Source organism: Uranotaenia lowii, chromosome 2 (genome assembly GCF_029784155.1).
Source record: "Uranotaenia lowii strain MFRU-FL chromosome 2, ASM2978415v1, whole genome shotgun sequence".
Lineage (NCBI taxonomy): Eukaryota > Metazoa > Arthropoda > Insecta > Diptera > Culicidae > Uranotaenia > Uranotaenia lowii.
The window spans coordinates 289,075,557-289,097,972 of record NC_073692.1 but is presented as its reverse complement, the minus strand read 5'-3'; the positions used below and the strand labels follow the sequence as shown (position 1 = coordinate 289,097,972).

Here is a 22,416-nt window from a genome sequence, read left to right as displayed (position 1 = left end):
ACTGAAAATACATATCTGGCTGTGTATGTATCGTAATTGTAAGTGTACTTGTAGAGGTACGTGATTCCATTTGCTTGATCACTTTCTAAGCCATTGAAAATCTAATTCAATAATCAAGAAAACATTTCTCGTACGCGTACCCTAAATTTGCTCGATCATTTCTAGAGTAATTATACATAAAGCATGGATCACTACAAATCTGGACGCACTATTTATTTTACCATAGTGCTCCTAGTTGTCGGATCTGGAATGTTTTGGCAGCACTTTGTAGAAGAATGTTTCTTCTGCCAGTGCTGAAAATTTCATTACGATTCGTTTTGTTTCAAAAAAGTTACACGTGATGGAAGCCACGAGATGAAAATAAATTTTGAACACCCACGTCAAAAACCCGACGTGGTCGGGTTCAAAAATCGCGAAATCGTTAAAATTTGTCAAATCAACCGTGTGTAGCGTTCTCAAACGTTTCCGTGAGATGCGTACTATCGATCGGCAGGTTCATACCAAGCGTTATAATGGACCTAAGAATCAGAAACTGCATTTGAAGGTGTTGAGAACGAAACGTACGTGAAGATGGATTTTGGGCAGCTTTCTGGCCAAAAATTATGTAAAGCCACTGCAGTGGTGCACTGCACTGGTCATGATGATGTCCCCGGCAACTTTAAATTCGTTTTTGCTGATAAGTGTGCAAGAAAGTGTTTGATCTGGCAAGGTATTTGCAGCTGCGGACGAAAAATTCCGGTTTTTGTGAAAAACAAGACCATGGACTCCGAAATTTACAAGGAGGAATGCCTGAAAAACTTTTTTTTCGTACATTAGATCTCACACAGGACTAGTTAAATTTTCGCCAGATTTGGCAAGCTGCCACTACAGCTAGGAGGTTCTACAGTGGTATTGGGCCAACGGGTGGATTTTGTCGAAAAGGAGATCAACCCACCCAACGGCCCTCAATTCCGCCCTATCGAAAAAATTTGGGCAATTGTCAAGCAGAAGATGAAGAAGAATGGTAGGACGACTCGGGAAGCAACAGAGATGAAGAGATTGTGGAACAAAATGGCCGCTGAGGTCAGCGAATAGGGTGTTCAAACTATAATGAGTGATACTCAACCAAAAGTTTGAAAATTCATCAAAGCAACATCGGAATATTTTTTTTATTATTTTTCCTTTAAAGTGCAATAAAAACCCTACATTTCAAGTACAAAAATTTTTTTTCGTTTACATAGCTCCGAGATAGACCCGTTTTAATGCGTCCAGATTTGTAGTGATCCATGCTTTAAGTATGCGTGCACCCTATCGCTTTTCTAGCTCTCTATTGAAAATAAAGGAGGAGTCTTAAATTCAAATTTCCATTTACTTTCTTATGACAAATTTGACCACATTTGCTTAAAATGTTATCGAGTTATGCAAAAAATATATGAAAGCCCCCTCTTCCCTATCCATCCCCCCACTGGAGGGTTCCCGAATAAGCAAAGTAACATTCATCCATCCCAAAAACCCTCCCCCACTAAACTTGATTTCTTCCGTATGACTTATTCTATTCAATTGCAACAAAAATAATGCGGGCGGAATTATCAATACAAGAAACGCTGAGTCTTGACAGCAGTAAAACAGCTTCAAGCTGTAAATATATTTAAAAATTTAGAACTTTTCTTGTTTTAGGTTAACAAATTGGTATTGACTTGAAAATCATTACGCAAATTTAGATATCACGCCCGAACAACTTCTGTGATTGTTGTTATGAGTTTGCTGTAACTGCATGTGATTAGGTTAGAATAAGATTCTACAATTGAGCTTTAAGTTTTAATCAATTCCTACCTAGTGGAAGGTATTACGTGTCTGTGGAGCAAACTACCGGATGTTTCACTTATTGGATAATATTTAGTACTAGTAGTACTTTTTAGTTTTTAAATTCATAATCATTAATATAAAATACTTTTATTATTTTAAACCACTTGTGTTTTTTTTTTTTCAAAACAAATTTCCACTCGGTCCATTCGGTTGATGTGAAGAAAAGAGCGAGCGAGACCGCAAATCCTCTGACAAGTCAAGAGAAAGTTCATCCGCTTGCCACTGAACTGCATTTCACAGCGTCGTTGTCGATGTCAACATTTCCCTTTCGTGACGCTGGCCGATGACTGCCTTTGGATCCGTGTCACCCGTAATCTCAACATCCAACACTGCCAATCTACTGAACGATTGCCTTGACAACCCTTTATTTGTTTGCCATGCAGTCGGCGAACTCGCCCGTCCACCCCGGGGAATACTTCCAGATCTCTAACTCGCGCCGTGCCATTTCTCTTAGTTTCGTTCACAATCAAAACCAAATTCCCCACGCCGATCTTCTGAACTTCGTTGAACCACTTTGTGTGACGAGTTAAAGTGAATAGATTTTCCTGGACCAAACGACGTCAGAACAGGTCCAGCTGGTTCCAGATGTTCTTCAAGACTACTGCTTCATCCACAAACTGCTTGCTCGGTTGCTTTACGCCGTTCGAACTGCCTAGCAAAAAGTGGTTGGGCGTCAGGGACTCTGCTTCTTCACTATGGAATGATAAATACGTCAGAGGTCGGAAATTGACGACTCCTTCAGCTTCTACGACAAACGTATTGAGGCCTTTGTCGTAGAGTTTCCGTCCCGCGCACAAGCTTTTCTCCATCGCCACTCTAACTGAGTGTACCATAGGCTCCCAGCTTCCATCCATGTGCAGCGTCCCAGGATTTATGAAAACCCACTTGGTGTGAGTGTTGGTGAAGGTTGCTGCTAAGTCATCCTGAAACTGCTTTTCCACTGGTGTCCTTCGTCGAACAATAAAGCGCCGAATGCTCATAATGCAGGATTCTGTTGAGAGGCTGTGAACTACTTCGACGTGAACGGCTTTAATGGTTAAGCAGGTAAATAGAGTCACCCAGCGTTTAACCGAACTTCTAACTCTCTTGACAAGGATTGGACCAAAAAGGACTAAGCCAGTGTAGCTGAATGGACGTTCGAACAATGCCAGTAGCGCTACGGGCCGCGGACACATCCTAGGTACCTATTGTTTGCACCTGTATACCTTGCAATGTTGACATTGGCGGATTATTTTCTTGACCGTTGCTCTAATCTTCGAAGTGTAGAAGGACTGGCGAAGCTCGTTCATCACAGTATCAAAGTTGGCATGCAGGAACTATCGATGATAGAAGTTGATTATCAGCTCAGAAATTCTGTGGGCCGGAGGAAGAATGACAGAGTACCTAACTGTCATGGCGACGTTTTTTGCTGCTCCAACTCGGCTATCCACTCAGAGGATAAAGCTTTCGTCGAGGCATGGCGAAATGTGGTGTAGTTCGCTATGCTTTGGAAAGGATCCTGACGGTTCGAGTTCTGGTAAAGGCATTGTCGAAGTATAGATGCCGCCGGATATAATTGCTGCTGCGCTATCTTGAACAGTGTGCTTTAGCTGCTTGTAATTCCTCCTGGCTCAGGTGGCTTCAACGGGATCCATCTTAACTCGACGATTTACGTAGCGATGTACATATGCCACAGTTCGCAATATTCGCTCTCACTTGCTGAATCTGCTGGTGTCGACGATCGCTACCGGAGTTTCAAACCCAGAATGGGGACGGGAAATTTGGCGTGACGTCTTCAACTCCTCCTTGGTGCTAGTCGGCTTCTTCGGTTGCGGCCATTCGTCCTCACCTTCTTGAAGGTAATCCGGATTACGAAACCAGGCGTTTTCTGCAGTCAAAGGCGGCCCTTGGTGGCGAGGTCGGCGACGTTCTGTTTTGATGGAACCCATCGCCACTCAGCAATGCTGGTGTTTGAAAGGATCTCCCCCAGTTTGCAGGCTACGAACTAGGTGTATTTTCTCGATGCTCGGACCGGATCCAGGTCAGCACAGTGTTAGAGTCAGATCAAAGAACACATCGCTCAATTTCGAATGTATGGCCTTCTTCGATGAATTTTCTTAGACGAGTTCCTACTTCTAATTTTGTATGGGGGTTTTTCTTCCATAGAAAATGAGGTTCTTTTATCTATTGTACAAACCATCCTTGGCCCAACAGGACTAATAACAGGACACTGTGAATGTCTTTATCATTTAAAACTAATAGGCAAGAGTCATTCTGACGTATGCCGATTTTGCAGTGCTGAGAAGGAATCATCTGAGCATATTCGGTGTGACTGCCCTTGTCTTATATCAAAAAGAAAAAAAAACTACTCGGAAAAGGTATATTGGATTGTTCCGAAATATATTCTATAAGTTCCAAGAAGGTTGTCAACTTCAATTGTGTTCTTCCAGATTGGGAAAATGCTAAACAATAAGACAGTGACACTGTTGAAATCAATCAGAGTGATCTATCTTGATTAGCCACATTAAACAGGGGACAAACCACTAAAGATCTAACATCTGATCGCAGTGATAGGAACCCAACATGGAAAAAAAATCCTTGGCCCAAAAGTACCTTCGGGTATTTAATTTCAAGTCATTCTGATCCTTCGTTCCGAAGTAACGGTGTCAATAAAAAATCGCTTCCATTTTTATATATTAGATTTATTGAAGAAAAAAGAGCAAGGATTTGTTTTCAATAAGCAAAAAAAAAATTTTGCAGTTGTTGGTAATATCATACTTTATTGAAAGCAATGCAAAATATTAACTGAATGTTTCTAACTCTCACACTTTTTAAAGGAATGAAGGATTACTATTTTTTCTTGTTCAAAAATTACTGAATTTATTTCTCCTCTTGATCGGCATCCAACATAGCCTTGAAGGAGAACGGCTGGAATGGATGACCCAGACCTTCGTAGAACTTGCTCATGAACTCGACCCTGTTGGAAGAAGAAATAAAATGTCTGTAAATATTATGTTTTGGAAACTTCAATGCCAGGGAACCTACCAGTGAAGACGCAACGTATGAAGGAAAGCGGAAAGACCTTCCATTCCCACCAAAATACCAATGGTGAGGGCAGCCCAGGGCCAGAAGACGACGTAGATCATCGCCGCACCAACGAAGCTGTCGTTCTTGGTACCGATGTGGAAAATCATAGTGTACAATACTTCGGATAGCTCTGGATAAGAGGAAAAATAATACCTGATTAGTTTATTGTGCTGGAATCAAAACATTATTTTGTAAACTTACGAGCGTGAGCCAGAGAAAGAGCCCACAGTCGAAGGTACGAAGCTGTGTGCGAAATGGTACTGAGAATGTACTCAATACAGTGGATAGCTTGATGGATGAAGATTTCGCTCATGGGTTCTTCCTCTCCATGTTCGCCGCCATGTCCACCTTTCTGGCCGGTGCACATAATGTAGATGGGTTTGGCCAACAGAAGCCAAGGAATACAGATAAGGGCTATGAAGATGAATACCATCTGTATGGTTTTTTGGCCCTCGAACATGAACTCCTCACAGGTTTCCAGCGGCTCTTGGGACTTGAACAACATCATGTTGATGAACATAATCAACACTGATGGAGCACAGCCAGGCTTGAGATGATCTACTTCCGTCGTGGCTGAATACTGGATCCATTTGAAGAACATCATGAAGCACATGTATCCGAACAGCAGCACCAAGAACAACATTTGCGGAACAAAGTCCAAAAGGATGTTGACAGGTTTGCGGAAATGAAGATTGTTGATTACACTCATGCACACACCCAAGATCATGTGAACGACACCGAAGATGATAGACAGCTTCATTTTGAACGAGTTCAAGAAAATAATTTTGTTGCTCGCCAACATCCAGACAGGGTCCAATCCGTACCAGTAAACAGTTTCCGAGTAGTCCTCAGTCGGGTTCAACTGCAGTTCTTTGTTTTCCATAACAGTTGATGTATTGTAATGGATCTCCCAAGAGGAACCGAATATGTTCATTGGTTTCGAGAACACATCATTATAGACGAAACCAGTATACATCGAGAAACAGCCCATAAGAAGAATAATGTAACGACCTCCAAAGAACAGCTGCCAAATTTCGTCCTTGATCTTTCCCAGTTTCTCTTCATAAAGGACCATCCACAATCCAAGCAGGAACAAAATCAATCCGTGACCCAAATCACCGAACATAATAGCGAACAAGAACGGGAAAGTGATGATAGTGTACAAAGCGGGATTGACCTCACGGTATGAAGCAATACCGTAAGATTCGATCAAGTTCTGGAAGCCCTGGGTAAACTTATTGGTGCGATTGTAGGTCGGTGGATGTTCGTGAGTGTTGATCACGTTCAAGAAAGATGGCACAGTGCTGCCCACAGCAGATGCCCCGGCAACTAAGGCATTCTTCACATCCTGCAAGTTAGCCGTCGGAACCCAGGCCTCTCCAAACAGACACTTTTTCGAAACGTCCACGCTAAACATGTTCAGCGTGTGATAGATGGCCTTGATCTTCATGACAACAATCTCCCACTTAGGAAGCTCCTTGGCCACGCTGAGCAGGACGCGCTGCCGCTGGTCTTTGGTTTGGTTGATGACCATGTTCAAATCTTCGATGCGAGTCTTCACACCCTGCAGCATCTCGTCCCGTTCCTTATAGTCGTTCGGGCATGGATACAGTGAAGCGTGGTAGCTGGAAGTGGAAAATCGTTTTTAAACATCATAACAGCTCTAAAGTTTGCGATTAAAGACAACTTACCCACTGCAAATCTTCTTTACTCGGGATTTGAGCTGTTCACCCTGGAAGAACGCAACGAATACGATTTTATGGACCGCATCTCCCTGTTGATATAAAGAAACGAAAAAAAGTTAAATTTTCCAAATCCATAACTTAATTGTATATTTTAAACAAAAACAGATAAGGCTGGAACAAATAATAATTTCTTCTTTTGTCACCACCCACCTCTCCCCCCTTCGAAATCTCCAAAAACCCGAAGGGGGAAATAAATAAAGTTTGAAGTATTATTTACTGTAAATTTCCAAAAAAAAAAATCAAGTATCCGAAAAATTGTTAGACCCAAAAACTTAATTTTGGAAGATAAGAATCATTTCACCTTTTGTATTTTTGATTTTATTGATTTTTTCGATAAAAAATTACTTGGTTTGTAGGTTTTTGCAATGATATAGTATACACACGTATACAGTTTTGTTGAAGATTTCGTGCAATTTATTCCAAGTTATTTTTTTTTCGCATTATTTTTCCATATTGTTTCAATTTATTGAAAACGTTTAATTTTTTCTTTGTTTGTTTGTTTGTTTATTTTATTTAACGACCATTTAACAGCTTAGGTCATTCTGGTCGGTTAATTTTTTCTTAAAATCTCCTAACCCCCTCGAACTCTGTATCGCATTAAAGATTATTGATTATTGGTTCAAATCATTATAAGAAAATAGATTTAAAATCAAAATTCATTTTTTTTCTGAATTTAATTCAAAATTTGATCAATGGTTTTAAAACTCATATGGATTTCCATTATTGAAAAAATGATTTTCCAAATCTAATTGAAAATAGAAATTATCCTGAGCAGGGCCGTAAGAAAAACCGGCTCATGAGGAGTGGAAGGAGGGGTGGTTTGGTGTCAAAATTTTTCCTATAACATTTTTGCTTGAAAAATGCATACATAAAGAATAGTAAACAAAATTTAAGGTTTTATATCATTGTTCAGGTTTGAGTTATTTAACATTAATAGTAAAGTTTTATTTTTATTTTTAACATTCTAAAACAAGTTCTAGAGGTTAACACTTTTTACAAGATGTTTAAAAAAATAAATTGTGGATTTGAAGATTTCATTTGAAAGAAAAACATTTTATATTGTCTTAAATAAGAATGTACTTAACTAGTTCTTTTTTACCACAAGCATGACTATTTGAAACGTGATTTAAAAAAATTACAAATATTTAAAAATAAATGAAAGAGAGTAGGTTTGCGCTTTGAATCAAATTTATTTTCTACTTTTGTAAACTCGACTAAAATTTTAGATTTTATTATGAAACTTTGTTTAAGCGAAATCTGCAATATAATTAATGTTAAAAATAGAACCTGTTAAGCATGTTTTCAGTTGAATTAAAAAAAATCTAGTTTTCTCTAAAATATAAATTTTATTTTATTTTTGTGATTTCTTCTGGTTTGTGTTTCAAACTAACTCTGGTTGAATATAAAATTTGAGATTTGATCCCAGAACAAAAATTATGAAACTGCAATCGCCTGTAATTTAAATTCAAAATAAACATTTTCACATTGATATTAAAAAAATAAATAAATAAAAAATAAAAAATAAATAAAAGAATAAAAAATTAAAAAAAAATTAATAAAAAAAATTAAAAAAAAGTTATAAAAAAAATAAAATAAATAAAAAGTAGGGGAGAGTGGGGTATCGTGGGCCATGGGGAAACGTGGGCCACTTTTAATATCCCAGATGTGTGTTGAGATAAAAATCTCAAACCAACTGTCATCGTCGTCGCTATGCGTGAGCATGTATTCCTATATGTTGTTGACTGAAAAACGCATTATATGCTTCTTTTATTTATCAAGCTAAAAAAAATTAGAAAAATTTACTTACATAATTAAAAAACCACCCGCTGATTTCATCGATGGGGAACCTAAAGTGCATAACAAAAATATGCTCATACGCTTATGATCTTAGTTTTGTCATGATCTTTCACGTGGAAAAGCAATTTTTGATGAAACATCAATATGTCACACAAACGAAACCAATTTGCAAATCATAGCTTGTGGGGAATCGTGGGCCACACATCTTGAATCACCTATATTTTTATGTTTTTATACATATTCAGAACTTAAAATAAGTTTAACCTATCTGCAAAGTTTTCTTATGCCAAATAAAGAGTTATGAAAAATATTTTGTCCTTCCTATATAAGCAATTTTGCTAAAACCTTCGTGAGCCAGGTTTTGGAATCTATGCGATCTTACACGGCTCTCTTTTTTATATCATTATCTGAAATTGCTTTTAAATAACGAAATGAATTAGGAAATACAGTTTTGGGTCAACTCATAAACTTTGCTTGTTATTTGGTCAATTTGAATTTAGTGGCCCACGATTCCCCACCATTTTTTAAAATCCAAAAAATATTGCTATTTTTAAACAGTCAGAATTTGGGGAAAATAACTTATAAAAAATTTAAAAAATACCTCTTGATACCTTGAAAATGAAGAAAACCATACCATTTTTTATTTTCATTTTATCTTTTATAATAAAGAAGTTATGGAACAACGAAAAAAAGTGGCCCATGATTCCCCACTCTCCCATACTTTTTTTGCGAAAATTGTTAAAATTGAGGAGAACAATGAATAGATGCTAATTCTGTTGTACTAATTCCAAAATTTTATGATAATTTGATGCAAAAAGGCTACGTGTTATAAGACATCGAAATATTTGTCATGATTTCATACCGGGTAACAAGTTTTGTGAAACAATTATAAGAATTCTTAGTTATAAGGCTTAGCATCAATTTTTTTGATCCCCCAGATTTAACATGCGAGTATAATAAATACTGGGAAAGTAATAATATTTAATTGGGAAAAAACCGGGGCAAAACCGGAAAAAATTGTGGATTTTCAAAATGAAAAGTCGCTAGCATCCCTGAAATTCAAGCCGTATGAAAATAAAAAGTTGAAACTGTAAATTCAGTTTGAACCCCAAGTCAACAATTTATAAATTACAGATTCAGGAGTGATGACTGTGAAACAAATTTCAATTCTTAGCTCATATTTGAAATTTTGATCTGCAATACCGTCAACTGGGGCAACATGCAACAATTTTCAGCTTCAATAGCTTCTAAAAAACTTATGTTCACAGTTAATCATATCCTTTATGCATCAAAAGTTTTAAGGATGCTGGGACATCAAATTGGCGTAGTTAAAAAAAATATTGGTCTCTTCAGTTATTTTTAATTTTCTAAAAACATGCGATTTTCACCCTTCTTAGAAAATGGGGTAACTTGCAACAAACTTTGTTTTCAATGAAAAATCTAATGAACACGTACGAAAATTTATAATTTTTAATATATTTGAGATGTCTTAAAGACCATTACGCATGACACCACCAATTGCAGTAGTTTTTGGGTCTTTAAAAACAAATTTTCACATTTTTTCTGGAATTAAGGATGCTGCATACATTTAGGGGTTAAATAATACTACGAAAAATTCAAAAAGCTGAAATCATAAAAATAAATGTTTGGATGAATGAAATTTAAATGTTTACAAACGCGTGATTCAAAACATTCATATTCCAACGCATGGAAACGAGATCTACAAGGTATTTCTTTGATTTGCATTTTGTTGCATTTAACCCCAGACACCTAACTGAATATTAAAAATATTTATTTAAAAAAATTGGGTGATTGTTCGAAAAATTTTTTTACACCAACAATGTTGGTATAATATGAGGAAACCTGTAAAAAGTTTGTAGGTTATTTTATCAAGCCGATCCGTCATACTGGGTGAAGTTTTTTTCGGCATCAAAAAATGTTTAAATTTGTACATTTATTGCTCGATTTTTCAAATTTTACATAAAAATAAAAAACTTGAGACAACTAGCTTAAGATGTGAGAAATTATGTCATCATCATTTTGTTATCATTAAAAGATAACTTTATTACAATACATTAAATTAAAAATTGATTCAATGTAGTGTTATATAAATGTTGCATCGAACCCCGCTGTTGCATGATGCCCCGTTTGACGGTATACAGTAAGGTTTTTTTTTACACTGATATACGTACCGCGTAAAAAAAAACCGTGTAAAAAAAACTGTGTTAATTCCCGAAAACCGTGTAAAAAAAGACCATTCGAATTCTGCAGCTTTGAAGTTCTGACACTTAAGACCTGAGACCTGAGACCTGAGACTCGAGACATGAGACCAGGACTTGAAAATGTAGACTAGAGACATGAGACCTGTGACTTTAGACATGACACCTGAGACCTAAGTCCAGAGACCTGAGATCTGAGACATGATACCTGAGACTTGAAGAATGAGACCAAAGACATGGGACATTAGACCTGAGACCTGAGACTAGAAACCTAAGACATAAAACACAAGACCTGAGACCTGAGACATGAGACCTGAGACATGAGACTTGAGACTTAAGACATGACACCTGAGACCTGAGACCTGGGACATGAGGCATGAGGCATGAGACATGAGATATGAGACCTGAGGTATGAGACAAGAGCCATGAAAGCATAGACCTGAGACATGAGACTTTAGACCTGAGACAAGCTACTAGTGTTATTACCGCGAAAAATTATATAAGCTTCGATTACAACTTGCGACCCCTCTAGTGAAAGGGTTTGACTTGTAGGTGACGAAAAACAGTGTCGCGAAATCGCTAGTACAAGCTACTAGTGTTAGTACCGCGAGAAATTAGTTAAGCTCCGATTTAGACTTGCGACCCCTCGAGTGAAAGTGTTTGACTTGTAGATGATGAAAAATAGTGTTGCGATTTCGCTAGTACAAGCTATTAGTGTTAGTACCGCGAGAAATTAGTTAAGCTCTGATTTCAACTTTCGACCCGTCAAGTGAAAGGGATTGACTTCTTGGTGATATTGGTTACAGGGGGTAATCTTGAGTATTTAAAGTGTATTTTTTTATATTTTGTATCACGTTTTGCTTTAATAACTGGCAAAATAAATCAAAACGCGCAAGCAGAAACTGCAGCACCCAGCTGAAAATTGAGTAAAATCATCATTCTAGAGAGCTCTGAGAGCTGTGAGCCCGTGCGTTTTTTGATTGTTTGAAAACTTGAACAAGATGCTACAAATTTTCGAAAATTTTTATCAAACATCGCATTCTTTGGAATTTGCAGGTAATGAAAATATAACTTCAAAATTTTTATCCATCCAATCATGAATTTTTATGATTTCAGCTAGTAGAATTTGTTACAGTATTTTTCACCCCTAAATTTTTGTTGAACCCTCATGCTTTTTCTATAAAAACATTTATGGTTTAAAAAATATAAAATTTAATTCGAACAAAACCATGAGAATCGAACCCATGCCATCAGTGGACCAGCGATTACCGTCTTACCACGCTAACCACTCGACCAGCGAGACGTATCTCACAACTAACATTGAGTTCTGTTTGCTTCAAACACTTTAACTTGATTGATCGCAAATTGAAATCGGTAATGAAACTTCTTTCTACCGGTAATAACACTAGTAGCTTATACTAGCGAACTCGCGACACTATTTTTCATCACCTTAAAGTCAAACCCTTTCATTTGACCGGTCGAAAGTTGAAATCGGAGCTAAACTAAAGTTAGCACGCCTACCCTATTTGAAAATATAAAGATTAGGAAACGAACGCGACTTATGCTGGGCGCATTTATTTTGCTCGCAACAGCATAAAATTGCCACCCGGTCGGATGATAAACAGAACAGCGACCGTGAAAATATAAAGATTAGGAAACGAACGCGACTTATGCTGTGCGCATTTACTTTGCTCGCGACAGCATAAAATTGCCACCCGGTCGGACGATAAACAAAACAGCGACCGAACGCGCATTTTGTTTCGTCTGTCTCAAATCTCTTAGCCCGTGGGAATCGTTATGCTTAATCATTCGCATAACATTCCGATGCTAAGCAATAAAAGGGCAGTCAGGAGAAAATACGCCGTTCAGTACGTCGTATAATCGTTCTCGTTTAGTTCGTTCAGTTTAGACCACAATAAGTGCAAACCCTAGAAGAATACAAGTGTTAAGCAGAACTTTCCAATTGCTTTCAATAAGTGCAAACCCTAGAAGAATAAAAGTGTTAAGCAGAACTTGCTCATTGCGTACAACAAGTATAAACCCTAGAAGAACAAAAGTGTTAAGCAGAACTTTCCAATTGCTTTCAATAAGTGTAAACCCTAGAAGAATAAAAGTGATCAGCAGTATTGCTTTCAATAATTGTAAACCCTAGAAGAATAAAAGTGTTAAGCAGAACTTTCCAATGGCTTTCAATAAGTGTAAACCCTAGAAGAATAAACGTGTTAAATAAACTCTCTAATTGTGTTACGCTTGTGATAAAACATCCGAAAGTCAAAGTATCAAAGTTGATGTCCATAGTAGACATCAACATTTAAGGAACATTCCTAACTCTAATTTCTCGCTGTACTAACACTAGTAGCTTGTACTAGCGAAGTCGCGACACTATTTTTCATCACCTACAAGTCAAACCCTTTCACTAGAGGGGTCGCAAGTTGAAATCGGAGCTTAACTAATTTCTCGCGGTACTAATCCTAGTAGCTTGTACAAGCGAAGTCGCGACACTATTTTTCGTCACCTACAAGTTCAACCCTTTCACTTGACCGGTCGAAAGTTGAAATCGAAGCTAAACTAATTTCTCGCTGTACTAACACTAGTAGCTTGTACTAGCGAAGTCGCGACACTATTTTTCGTCGTCTACAAGTCAAACCCTTTCACTAGAGGGGTCGCAAGTTGAAATCGGAGGTTAGCTAATTTCTCGCGGTATTTATCCTAGTAGCTTGTCTCCGGTCTCAGGTCCAAAGTCTCATGTCTCAGGTCCCAGGTCTCATGTTTCATGGCTCTTGTCTCATGCCTCAGGTCTCATGTCTTATGCCTCATGCCTCATGTCTCATGTCCCATGTCTCAGGTCTAAAGTCTCATGTTTCATGGCTCTTGTCTCATGCCTCAGATCTCAGGTCTCAGGTTTCATGTCTCATGCTGAGGTCTCATGTCTAATATCCCTTGTCTCAGCTTCCAGGTCTCAGGTCTAATGTTTCTAATGTTTCATGTCTCAGGTCTCATGTCTCATGTCTCATGTCTCATGTCTCAGGTCTCAGGTCTCAGGTCTCAGGTCTCAAGTCTCAGGTCTCAAGGCTCAGGTCCCAGGTCTTAGGTCTCATGTGTCATGTTCTTAGTCTAAGAGATAAGATTTTCCCAACTTCAAAAAGATTCAAAATGTTTTCCTTTGAAAATTACTTATTTTCTCTCAAAAACCGTGTTAATTCGCGAAATTCGCGTAAAAAAAACTGCGTAAATTCCCGAAAACCGTTTTTTTTTTGTTTCGATTATAGTCGTTTTACCATCTTTATGGCATTCGCGACTTTATCAACGTTACAGTTGGCGGATCGTTATTGAGAAACTATCCGGTACAACTGTGTTCGATGTTTACTATTGGGCTCGAACTCGCGGACATCGGCTCAGGAGACAACAGACTTGCCAACTGAGCTATATCACAAGCCCTTCCCGAAAACCGTGTAAAAAAAGCCGTGTAAAAAAACCGCGTAAAAAACCGTGTAAAAAAAAACCTAGGTGTACTGAATTCAAAGTAAACTTCAAACGGTTGAAAAATGATAAAATAATCACGATGCCTATTTCTTTTAAGAATTTAAATAGCAAGGGATCACAGTTTTGCAATTATGAGTATTACTATAAGTTTGATAAAAAAATTTAAATTTTCTATCAAAGTCAGTTTGTATACATTATGCAGCTGAAAATCACAAATAAAAAGAAGAACTTCGCAAGTACCTATTGTTTGATATGAAAAACTGTATTTCTTTTTTTTTTAAATCGCTCACAGGTAGAGTGTCTGTCCCGGGATTTCCCGGGAATTTGAAAAATTCGGGAATTCCCGATTCCCGGGAATCATAGTTTCATTCCTGGGAAATCCCGACATGTATGAAATTATTTCTCTGGAAAATCCTGATAGCCTCCGAAACCATTCTTATTGTTTTTTTTTTTGAAAATGTAGTCATACAAAACTCATTGCGAATATTTCTATGGCAGTAGACATTTTGCAGCGATTTGTTGTAATTTTTTTATTCAAATAGTTAAGTTTAAAAAGATTATATGTATTTCCACACCGTTTTCGTTGAACAGAAACCCACAACACTTCGAAAAATATATGAAAAATTGCGCAGCAGATAGGCAGATTGTGTCTTCTCGAAAGTAACATTTATGTACTTGTTTCTCTCTGGCTTTAAAAGCCAGATGAATTTCAAAACTTAAAAATGAAGAATACATCGTATTTGGTTATTCATATGTTGAGAAAATATGTCAAATGGTTAGAAAAACGAAAACAAGGTTGGAATGATCGAACAACTGAATAGTTTTTTTTTTTTCAATTAACCCATAACTGCGTGAATCAATTCTTCATTTTACATATTCAGGTTATTTTATAATTTGTTTGAGTGTTTTTAATTTATCATTGTTCAAAACAGTTTGTTTTATTTGATTTAAAATAAGTTAAAAACATTAGGAAGAGAACATATTGAACACGTAAGCACGATATGCACGGTATGCACGGAAGCTTCGATAAGTTATGTATATTTGAATAAAAGTGCATATATTTAACATGTTTTTGAATATTTCCCGGGATCCCGGGAATTCCCGGGAAACAGGTCACCAGATTTCCCGATTCTCGGGAACGGAAAAATGGTCGAAAAATGGACACTCTACTCACAGGATTTGAATATTGGAACTCATTTTATATGAAAAATATTTGCTGATATAGAAACATATAATTTTTTTTTCTTTCCTTTTATAAGCTTTACATTAGACCGCTGCAAGCTTTGTATGGGAATTTCAAATTCTTACATGTTTACATCTCCCATAACTTTTTTGGTTGTTTTTGCTGCCAGAAATAGCAATAAAAATTTTGGAAGCGATCCATTCAGTCCTGAATAAGTGCAACGAGTTTCAATTTTGTATGGAAATTTGTATGGGAAAACAAAATTTTCCATTTAAAAATCGCCAGAGATGTACTGAGAGTTCCAAAAAATTTAACTTTAAATGAAAAATATTCCTTGATTCTTGCAGTACTATTCATGTGAACAAAGCAAAAACCCAACTTATACCCCAGAAAAGTTATTCGATATTATAAAAAAAAATATATTTTTCAAAATAATTTTTATCAATTTTTGCGTTTTTTTCTGCTTATTTGCAAGCTGTGTTACCGTAGGATGGAAATAAAAAATCTCAAAAAACTGCTTTGCATTGCCAGAGAATTAATAGATTTATGTAAGCTTTGCGAAAACATTTCAAGCTACCATTAACAGCTCTAGCAAGCAAAATCTACCATTTTTAAATACTTTTCAACGGATTCAGATTTTTGGTTTTGAAATGGTTATAACTTTTTTCATGAAATTATTGACTGCTTGTCATGTTAGCAAAAAATGAAGCTTAAGAATAGTCAAAACCAAAACCAAAAAATTTCATTTCAAGCCTATTTGAATTTTCTGGATGATTTAAAGTATTAAAATTTCTTCTTCCATACAAATTTCCATACAAAATTGAAACGCATTGCGCTAACTCAGGAATCAACCAAATCATCTCAAATTTAACATTGATGCTTGGTGATCCAAAAGGCATCAAAAAAACATATGGGAGCAAAAAGTCATTTTTTGCAGCGGTCTACTTTACATACTCTAACATTCTACAAAGTCTCACAATAATTTTCCCTTTAAAACTTGCAGGAAATTCCAATATTGTTTAACATGATTAATTTTCTTCAAGCGCCTAATTCACGTGAAGAATAAATAGAAAAACGAAATCCGCGGAAATATCTTCAATAAGAAAAAATATTTATTCACGATTTGAAATGTGAATTTTCGGTTAGTAAAATCCATTTAAACTTGAATGAATTTATTCAAAACACATGGTTGATGATTGAATTAAACTTGATGAAAAGAAGAAAATATTTTATTTTATTTCAAGAGTACCAGTGAACAAAGTCTGAGATAAAATAATTTTGTCTCTTCAAATTCTTTCATTTATCAAAACAAAAGGCCAAAAAAGTTAATTTTTATTTATAATTTAACTTGTTCAATTCATCACTCACAGTTTATCCCGACTAAGTGCCTACATGTTGGTAAATTTGATTTCTTAAATGATAAATAAGAAACTGATTAAAAAAAAGTATTGGGGTTGTCAATATTGAAAACACAAAGCAAATACTTAAGCTTGAATTATGCTTTCAACTTGATGCTTTGAATAAATTGTCGAACTTTTAAAAGATTAATTGAAAATCATGATAATTTCAGTAAAGAAAGTTTAGCGTTTAGAATTTAAAATCCAAACTTTAAATATTTTGTTGCCAATGTTTTTGAAATACAAAATAAACAAAAACTGTTTTTCTAATTAAAAATTTATATTTTTAAGCTTCCAAGAAGATAATACTTTCAGAACAAAAACATAACAAAATTAAAAAACCAAGACAAACTTACAAAAAACTTAAAAATGCAATTGTCTATTGTCTATTGTCAATTTGCTGAAACCAATTAAAAAACTGAAATTTCTTTTCGTTTTTTTTTTAAATTTTGTGGATAATTTTTGACAAATTTCAAAACGGACATAAATCTTTATTTATACCTTAGATACGAGTTTAACACTGCTGCTGTGATTTAATGTAAACTCAAAATTTCGAGTAAATTTCCTTCTTTTTCTACTTGTATTTTTTAGAATAATGTTTAGATTTTGGTCAGGTCTGCCATTTTTTACAATTATTTCAAAGATCGTTCTGTATTGTCCGATCGTGTGGATACATGTTGTAGAAAATATTGTATGCTAAAGTTTCAAGATCATCGTTGTTTTGACCAACTTAATATAAGCAATTTGAAACTGCTTGGCACCTGTTTTGACATACTTTGTCCCAGATTTCACAGGAATCCCATTCTCTTTGGTGATTAACGCCTAAGAACCAAGGTGGCCGGAAAATTTTTGTGTTTTGATCTGACTTTCTGTGACTTTGCCCAAAAATTCTGTGATCCTTTTTCCATTAATTTCATTCAAAAGACATGTCAACATGCGTCTTTTTTACATTTTACTTAAGAAAAATCTGTTAATGTTACAAATTTTTATCATATTTTTATAATTCAAAGATTAAGTTTTAAGATAAGTTAACCACCGTTCATTAATTTTTTTTATTTTTCGGTATATCGGTAAAATGTATATTCTTGGAGAAAGAATAACTAACAAAATAAACATAAAATATGCAATTGTCTATTGTCTATTGTAAATTTTCTGAATCAAATTAAGAAACTGAAATTTCTATTTGATTTTTTTTAGATTTTGTGGACAATTTTCGACAAATTTCAAAATGGACATAAGTTTCATTCTTTCTCCAAGAATATACATTTCACCGAAATGCCGAAAAATAAATTTTCAAAGATTAAATAATATTCAAAATTTAAATTTACACGAAAAGTTGAATTTTGAAAAAAAAAAAACGTCCGTAGTTTTAATTAAAAATTCTGTGAAATCTGTGAATATTTTCAAAATTTTGTGCTCTGTGACACAGATTCTGCGACGAAAATTGGTTCAAAATTCTGTGAAATTATAGATATTTCTGTGATTTTGGCAAACTTGCTCAGAACCCACAAGTTATCCGATGTCCATCCTGTTATTGGTGACATTTTGAAAATTTTCTGGTTTTTTTCTGGTTGAAAATAATCGGCTTTAGAGCATGAGGGGAATGAATGAATGAAATGGAATAATTAGATGGAAATGTAAATAATCGCTTATGTATTTATACTGAAAACTCGACAAAATATTCGGCCGAATATTTGTTTGGCCGAGTAGTTAAGAAAGTTAATTTTCTTTCATTCTTCGAAACATCTGTACTTATTTTAATACACGTTTCGGGATCAAATAATTTTCCGTTATTACGGCAAATTCATATCTTGGACTGAATTTCCCCTTCTCCCGTTCGCTGGACCTTGCATGGGGATAATAGTAAGGTTAATCATCAGATTCAGGTAAATGATAGTGGAAAAAATGGCTTGAAAGTTATCGAGTTTATGTGTTCTAGTATGTTTTTTAACAGTCTAAACCAGTGGTTTTCAAAGTGGTCCCTACCGCCCCCTTGGGGGCGTTGAGAGCTTCCAAGGGGGCGGTGATCTCAATTTTAGAAGTTGGAGGGCGTTAAAAGGGCTCAGAGGGGCGGTGAGGTCGTAGTTCACACTTTCCCAAATCTCAAAAAAACGTAATTTGAAATATTAACGATTAAGTTCGATGCAAAACAATGAATTAAGTTACAGATCTAAACATCAGGTTCAAGTCTTAAATATAAGAGAATTTCAATTTCAAGTGCTGATTCGTTCATCTTTTTTATAATCCATTCAAAAAATCAATAGTACCATTTGCCATAGATAAACTCAAATCACTAACGTTGCCGAAATTGGGTTTGAACTGGATTCAAATTCAGATATCAAGAAATAAAAATATTTTTTACGTTTCACCGGCTTGACCGTAGTTAATTTGCAAAATGAAAAACTGCAAAAATAATAGAGAGTATAGAATTTTGTTTACCAAAATTTAAGATAAATGTGATTTGATTTCAAAACAAACTAATCAATCAGTTTAAGTTTTAAGAAACTTTAAATAGAATTAAGTGTTTATTGAGGCCCTTGAAGCAAAAAAGAATATGAGTTAAAGTTGCCAGCTTGCCGGATATTTCACAAAATATTTGAAAAAGTTCCTTTTTGCGGATTTCGTTGGAGGAAGTCCGGATTTTCCCAAGATTTATTTAATTTATTTGTAAAGTCAAACATAGATCTCAAATTGAGTTATTATGAGTTTTCATTTTTACGTCCAATTAATTTTGAAGGCAAGTGTTAAACAAATAATCATGACCTGTGTTTTGAAAGCCTGAAATACGATTTAAAATCTGCTGATGTGGTTTGATGGGGATAATATATTTCAAATGTATTCTTCTTGATTTTAACTAAATTATTCCGTAATTTTGACCAAATTTGCCTGGATTTTGGGTTGAACATTTTAAAATCAGATGTCCTGATTTTGCAGCGTTTTAAGATAAAATTGCCCGGATTTATCCGGTCCAGACACGTCTGAAAAAAATTCTCACAAACTTATCATAAGCGCATTAACGCTTACTTCGATAAAACACGCGTTTAAGTTATTTATTATGTTTGTTCATTTTCCATTTCGAAAATTTGCATTTCTCTTTCGAACGAAATATATGTGAAAATTTTTTAAAAATCCGAAAAATCACGAAATATAGTTTGAAGTATTCAGAATCTTTTGACATCATTAGATCAAAATTAACCATTTCCACACTTATAAAACCCTTTGAGGGCCAAATGAATGAATTTTGAGTTGAGTCTTAAAACAACATAAAGGCAATAGCTAATAGTTTTTCAACGATCCAAATTAACTTTTTTTTAAAAAGATTTTCGTTAAAATTTCCCAAGGGGGCGTTGAGCTCGACTTTTTTTCAAATGGGGGCGGTGAGTGAAAAAAGTTTGAAAACCACTGGTCTAAACTCTAAAGAGAAAGAACAAATCTTAAAATAAGTTGATGAAACAAAAATCGGCTCAGTTTTAAGCTTTTGTGAAGATCTTTACGATTTGTGTAATTTTTACTCATGAAAGAAAACACACAAAAAATTACAAGAACTCGAAATGCCTATATGTATTTTTCAGAAAAAACTATTATTTGAAGTACTTATAAAGCAACGTCTAAGATTTGAGATAAATTTATTGTCTTCATACATAAGGTCAAAATGAATAAAAAAAATTTTTTTTGTATTTTTTTGCAAAAATCTCGAAGAGGAAAATAAATAAAGTTTAACCTTTAACCTTTTTTTTTAATTTGTGCTATGTAGATTGTATGCGCAATTCATGCATTTGAAAAATTTAAAATTCGTTCCGCCCTTATTAGGTGACTGATTTTTGTTTCTTTTTTGACCAATTGGGGGAAATTGATTTTTAGTTTATAAATTAAATTAAAATTCATAATTATGTTCGATTTTTTGGTACAACTACTTTTAATCTGTTTTTTTTTTATTTTTCTTTAATACAGAATTCTTTGCGAATGGCTCATTTGTTTAAATCTTCCAATAAGGCCAATTTAAAGGTATTTTTCAAATAGCATACAAATATAGTTTTTTATTGACTCTAACAAATCAGAATATTTTTCCTTAATACGGATACTTCCAAAAAGTTACAATAACAAACAATTAATGTAAAATTTTACTGATCCTTTTTAAAAGGTCAGCTCTGCTCTAAGAAATTCAAATAATCAGCATCGAAACACTTATGAAGTAAATCCCACCTTCTTGCATCACGAGTTGCACAGTTTCCACTCTCGCAAAGCATTACATAAACAGGTCACAAGACCGACGACGACGACGACAAAGATAAGACACCCATCATCTCGGCATTAGGTAGGTATTGCCTTGGCAAATTGCAAATTTATCACCCACATACTGTAAACTGTACTGTGTGACACTACACTTACCGTTTTCGGATCGGTGAATGGCTTATCAGCGGGCGCCTGGCGTAGGAAAACATTACCACGTGACACGCGCCACAACATTCGCTCGAAGCCAATCACCCGCTCACGTGGGATCACTCCGGCCACGAACCCTAGGGGTTTGTTCTCGTCCGCCGTTCCGGTTCCCTCCAGGTTCTGGGCCGCCGATCTGTCCGAGAAGAAGCCCTGATTTTGGGTGGGTTTGGGAATGAGAAACTTATTTTTTTAAGGTTGATTTTTCAAAGGGTCACCTGACTTTTCTCCAAAACGCTTCGCAGTTCGGACAGTTCCATGAAGTTTTGCAACAGAGCATGGCTGTTCTCGGACAGCTCCATGATCTCATTTTCGGTCTTCTCTAGAGCTGCCTCCAGATCGATGATCTCTCGGTTGTTCGGAGTACGGGGAATGTTATCCGAAAGGTCCGGCATCGGGACCTCATCCTTATTTAGCTCCCGCTTGACGTAGCCGATCTTGCGCTCCATTTCGTCGCATCTTCGAATTTCACTGGTAAATTTTCGTTGGAACACGTTAACATCAGCGTTAAGCTGCCAATAAAAAAAAGCCATAATTAGGATTTTTTATCTATAACTTCTTCTTAGACCACCCACATCTCGAAACTGAGCGATTCCAAGCTCTCCCAGTTCGGCGACCGAAGAGTATCCAGCTTCCGATTGGATGAGCAGCTGCACCAAAGACATCTGCTCACTCCGGAACATTGCCCCCATGATTAGGCCGGATTCTTAAACAGTCTAACACAAATTCCGAGCAAAGTTCTAACACTCAACTGAAGATTCTCAAAAAGAAACAATGGAATTCCGAACCGGGCGAGTTACCGAAGCAAACTGAAAGGCATCGCTTAGAATGGCAATTAAAACGGCCTCAAGTGACTTGTTAGTTCGGGTATGAGTACATTATCTCTAGCACAGGTGATGTATAGCTTTATCATCATATGATGTGTTTTGCCCACCTTCATACATGATTCTTTTTAACTGCCCCGCTGAGTTGAGTTGGGTGGAGTGTCAATTGTTTTCAGCGAATGATAAAAGCCTCTTCGTGAGTAGAAATAAATGAGACATTTCCCTTCAGCAGCACATGACCTAAGACGATCAAATTGTGACGGTTTGCAACAATGTTACTCTTATTGAGAAGAAAAATTTGAATGCAAAGAACATTGCGTTGCAAAATTTTGAATTTCTCAAGAGCACAAACAAACACAATATAGATTTCAATATTGTTCAAAATATTTGTATTTGAATAAAATGATGAGATTCATTTTA

At 35.7% G+C, this 22,416-nt stretch overlaps 1 protein-coding gene across 1 annotated transcript; it reads right to left on the bottom strand.

The window, feature by feature from the left end:
* Nucleotides 1-4,586: 4,586 nt before the first annotated feature.
* On the bottom strand, nt 4,587-22,003 carry LOC129744749 (V-type proton ATPase 116 kDa subunit a 1-like). The gene is made up of 7 exons (XM_055737444.1): nt 21,748-22,003; nt 21,391-21,684; nt 21,125-21,325; nt 6,603-6,685; nt 5,113-6,536; nt 4,870-5,041; nt 4,587-4,801 (listed from the first exon to the last, which is right to left on the bottom strand). The coding sequence occupies exons 1-7, from the start codon at nt 21,862-21,864 to the stop codon at nt 4,705-4,707; spliced, it is 2,388 nt and encodes a 795-aa protein (XP_055593419.1). The 5' UTR covers nt 21,865-22,003; the 3' UTR covers nt 4,587-4,704.
* Nucleotides 22,004-22,416: the final 413 nt, after the last annotated feature.

What these genes read in the sequence shown, in the direction of transcription:
- LOC129744749 (XM_055737444.1), bottom strand. Translation starts at nt 21,864, where the DNA reads ATGGGGGCAATGTTCCGGAGTGAGCAGATGTCTTTGGTGCAGCTGCTC. An exon ending in GCGTTTTGGAGAAAAGTCAG is followed by an intron (nt 21,326 to 21,390) that starts GTGACCCTTTGA and finishes ACCCAAAATCAG; the next exon opens with GGCTTCTTCTCGGACAGATC. An exon ending in CATTCACCGATCCGAAAACG is followed by an intron (nt 6,686 to 21,124) that starts GTAAGTGTAGTG and finishes TTATATCAACAG; the next exon opens with GGAGATGCGGTCCATAAAAT.